Source organism: Fukomys damarensis, unplaced genomic scaffold, assembly GCF_012274545.1.
Source record: "Fukomys damarensis isolate Sample0158 unplaced genomic scaffold, DMR_v1.0_HiC HiC_scaffold_2, whole genome shotgun sequence".
Classification (NCBI taxonomy): domain Eukaryota; kingdom Metazoa; phylum Chordata; class Mammalia; order Rodentia; family Bathyergidae; genus Fukomys; species Fukomys damarensis.
In genome coordinates, this window is record NW_022900914.1 from 26,090,991 (window position 1) to 26,095,072 (window position 4,082).

Genomic DNA, 4,082 nt, shown 5'->3' on the forward strand with positions numbered 1-4,082 from the left:
CCTAGAGTGTGTCTGTCTCTGTATGGGAACCACCCTAGAGGTTGGATTAAGAACCTCACTTTTGCTGCCTCTGGAGTCCAATTTCCTTTTTTCTTTTGGTCTGGACAAGTGAGATCATTTCTCACACTTTTTCTGTATTTTTTTTCTAATTAAGTTTATTGGTATATTTTAGGTATACGGTACAGTTACATTCATCATTGGGATCTTGTACCTTTACATGACAGGTCTTGATTCTCATTTTTTCCCCTTGTCCCTGCCCTCCTTTCACCCCCTCCTACCCTCCCCAATTACAAACACTTTATTTCCATTTTTTCATTTTCCTTATTTTTTAAAAAATATGGAATGCTTCACGAATTTGCGTGTCATCCTTGCACAGGGGCCGTGCTAATCTTCTCTGTATTGTTCCAATTTTAGTATATGTGCTGCCAAAGTGAGCACACTTTTTTGTATTTTTAATTTTGACAGTGGGTCTGAGTCGCTAAATTGCCAACGCTAGATTTGAACTTTAGATCCTCCTGCCTCAACCTGCCAGAGTGCTGTTATTGGAATGTACCACCATACCTGGATTCATCAGCTATCTTCTGAATTACAGTAAAGATTTCTGTCCTCTGCCAAGGCAGCCATGCCTATTAAAGTCTATCAGAAATGGCAATAACTTCCCAAAACAAAAAACGTGTAAGGACTTAAAAAAAATCTAATAACCAGTAAATATTGACAAGTGTTAGCCCATATTATTAACTATGAATAGACAGTATCCACCCCTATCTTTCCGGGAGGTTAGTAAGAAAAGTAAGTGAACTGATATAGTGTGAAATTTAATAGAGATAATCAGGTGAAAGTGCAACTAATTACATCTGGGGAAACCAAGCAGACTTTCCAGAGGAGAGATTTGAGATCAGGACGAAGGATGCCCAGTTTGCAAGTCAAAGGGCAGTTGAGGGTCAAGGGTACTGCCACAAATTAAGAGGAAGGGAAGTTCAGGGTTCCAGATCACAGTTGGGAGGGGAGGAGTGGAGAATGGAGTGTTGCCGGGAAAGTAGTCTGCAGTTACATTGCACAAACTTTCTTTGTCTAAGACAATTGAATTTTAGCCTGCAGGTCCCTGATTTCTAAATTGAACTGATTGTCAGCAATACTCAGGAAGCTACAGTATTTTTAAAAATTAATTTTATTGGTACATTTATGGTATATAATGTTATTCATTGTTGGAAATATGTACCTTAACATAATCAATCAGTCTTATTTTTTCCCATTCCCCCTGCCCTCCTCAACCCCTCCCTCCCTATCTACAAAGACTTTGTTTCCATTTTATTTTTTTAAATTTTTTTTGGTTGGGGATCCAACTCTGATCCTTACACTTGCAAGGCAGGTGGCGGAACCACTGAGCTAAATCCCCTGCCCTTTGTTTCCATTTTAAAAATTTTCTCATATTAATTCCATTCCCTTCTTTCCTTTCTCCCACCCCTCCCACTTCCTTCCCCTTGTCCTTTTTCTTCCTAATTCACATAATCTCTTATACCTTTTAGTTCTTATTTACAGTAGAGAAACTATGCGGTATTTACAGGTGCGTTCTATTTTATTTCACTTGAGTATCATCTCTATGTGCATCCATTTAGCTATAAATGTCTCTAATTTCTCATTTTTAGGCTCAGTAGTACTCCATTTTAGAAAAAAATTTTCTGTATCTAGTCCCGTTGATGGGCAACTGAGCTTCCAAGTTTTAGCTATTACAAATTGTGCTGCTATGAACATGGGTGCATATATATCACTATGGTATGATTCTTTTTAAAAATCTTATTGCGTTTACTGGTACTTTTAAGTATACAGTAGTTACATTCATCATTGGATCATGTATCCTTACACGACAAATCTTGGGTCTCATTTTTTCCCTAGACCCCTGCCCTCCCTTCACCCCCTTGATTCTTTTAATTCTTTGGGGAAGATACCCAGTAAGGGAATAGCTGGGTCAAATGGGGCTTCCAATCCTAGTTCTTTGAGGTATCTCCATACTGATTTAAACAGTGGTTGCACCAGTCTACACTCCCACCAGCAGTAGAGCAGGGTCTTTCCCCACAGCCCCACCAGCATTTTTTATTGGTTGATGTCATGATAGCCATGCCTTCTGGGGTGAGGTGGAATCTTAGTGTTGTTTTCATTTGCAGTGCTGTTGAACATTTTTTCATATTTATTTGATATAAAGAACTTACCTCCTAAGTTTAAAGACCCAATCCAAAAATGGGCACTTGAAATGAACAGACATTTCTCAGACAAAGAAGTAGAAACAGCAATAAACATATGAAAAAAGCTACAGTATTTTAAAAGATTAGAATTGGGCAATGGGTGTGGTGACGGCTTTGCCTGAGGCAGGAGAATCCATCAGTTCCAGGTTTGTGGCCACAGTAAATTCAAGGTGAGTGTGAACAGCACAGTTAGGCCTTGTCTCAACAATAACAAAGATTGGAAGGCATTCCTCCAGAAATTACGGTGCGTGGGGGGCCCAGAAATGTGTTTGAAAAGCACCTAGGGTGACTTATTGTTGAATTGAACTGCCTAAACTACCCTCAAAGTAGTGATCCTCTAGCCTCAGTCTCTGGAATGCTGGGATTACAGGCCTGTGCCACTAACCCTGGCCTGTGATTTAAATTTTCGCCACTTCCGTGGGGGAAGGGTGAACCAAACAGAAGACTGCAATACCTTTCTTAAGGATAAATCCTCAGGATGGGTCTACTTCCTCAAGGTCTTTGTTCAACGGTTTATAAATTTCATCCCTTTAAACAGGCGCGGTGGTGCAAGCCTGTAATCCCAGGCTGGAGGCTGGCAAATTCAAAGTGAATCCAGCCTGGACAATTCAGCGACTCAGTGATAACGTGTCTCAAAGAAAAAACAAACAAACAAAAAACAAAAGGAGATACAGCTCCATTTGAACGCCCTGGAATTAATCCTCAGTGCCATCAAAAAGAAATAAATAATTTTAAAAATAAAGAAGAATGGAGCCAGGATTTAGCTCAGTGGCACCGTGCCAGCTTGCAAGCATAAGGTCCTGAGTTCGATTCCAGGGAGGAAACAACAAAAACAAAACAACAAAAAAGGAATATTTCATTGTCTATTACCTGAATCCACTCGTCAGAATGTAAGCAGAACGAAAGCTGTGATTTTGTTGTTGTTGCTGTTGTTTTCTGATTGATCCTTAGAGCCAAGGACAGTATGGCACATTGCAAGCCTGATAACTATAAGTTTTGCTCTTTCTCCCCAAGTTCTGAGGATCGAACCCGGGACCTCGTATATGCGTGCTAGGCGGGCGCTCTACCAACTGAACTACAACTCCAGCCTGTTTTTGAACAAATAAACGAATCAATCAACGGTGGACAAAATGAGAACTTGGCTAACGGAGCAGGGGAGAGTGTGAAGAATAATCGTGATATCCTAATGTTGGCAGTTTGCTTAAAAGCGAAGGAGAGAGGGACACGAGTTTGATAGTTTTCTTCATGATTTCGCTCACTTCCGGTACACAAATTAATTACCTGGTTGCCGCCAACCCAGGTCGTCTCCCTACCGGATAGCAAGAGAAACCCCGAGACCTGACCTATTTTAAGGACGCGCGCATCTGCGGGTCAGTTTGCGACCTAGCCGCAGGCATGCGCAGTAGACAAAGTCCCGGTGTGCGCGGGAAACGAGGCTGCGTCCCTTTCTGATTTGCTGCTGTGGCAGACTCCCGCCCACCAGAGCGCAGCGCTGGGCGCTGATTGGTTGTGTCCGCAGAGGCCGGACGCCGCCGGTCGGGGGGGAGAGGAGGCGGGAAACAGTCTCCCTGGTGCGGGGTCGCCTGGTGTCTTCAGCCTTGCTGTGGAGAGGCTCCGAAATGGCGGTGCAGCCCAAAGAGACGCTGCAGCTGGAGAGCGCGGCCGAGATAGGCTTCGTGCGTTTTTTCCAGGCAATGCCGGGGAAGCCGACCACCACGGTGCGCCTCTTTGACCGTGGCGACTTCTACACGGCGCACGGCGAGGACGCGCTGCTGGCGGCCCGCGAGGTGTTCAAGACGCAGGGAGTGATCAAGTACATGGGGCCGGCAGGTGCGGGCCGGG

General features: G+C 43.6%; 1 protein-coding gene and 1 non-coding gene across 2 annotated transcripts in view; one reads left to right on the top strand and one right to left on the bottom strand.

The window, feature by feature from the left end:
• Positions 1–331: 331 nt before the first annotated feature.
• LOC117286739 lies at positions 332–438 on the bottom strand. The gene has a single exon (XR_004517857.1). It is a non-coding gene; the product is annotated as a U6 spliceosomal RNA (small nuclear RNA).
• A 3,330-nt stretch (positions 439–3,768) lies between these two features.
• Positions 3,769–4,082, top strand: part of Msh2 (mutS homolog 2) — a 69,096-nt gene continuing 68,782 nt past the window's right edge. The window contains exon 1 of the mRNA XM_010615794.1: positions 3,769–4,070. Coding sequence (XP_010614096.1) covers positions 3,860–4,070 — 211 coding nt within the window. The 5' untranslated portion in view covers positions 3,769–3,859. The remainder of the gene's footprint in view (positions 4,071–4,082) is intronic.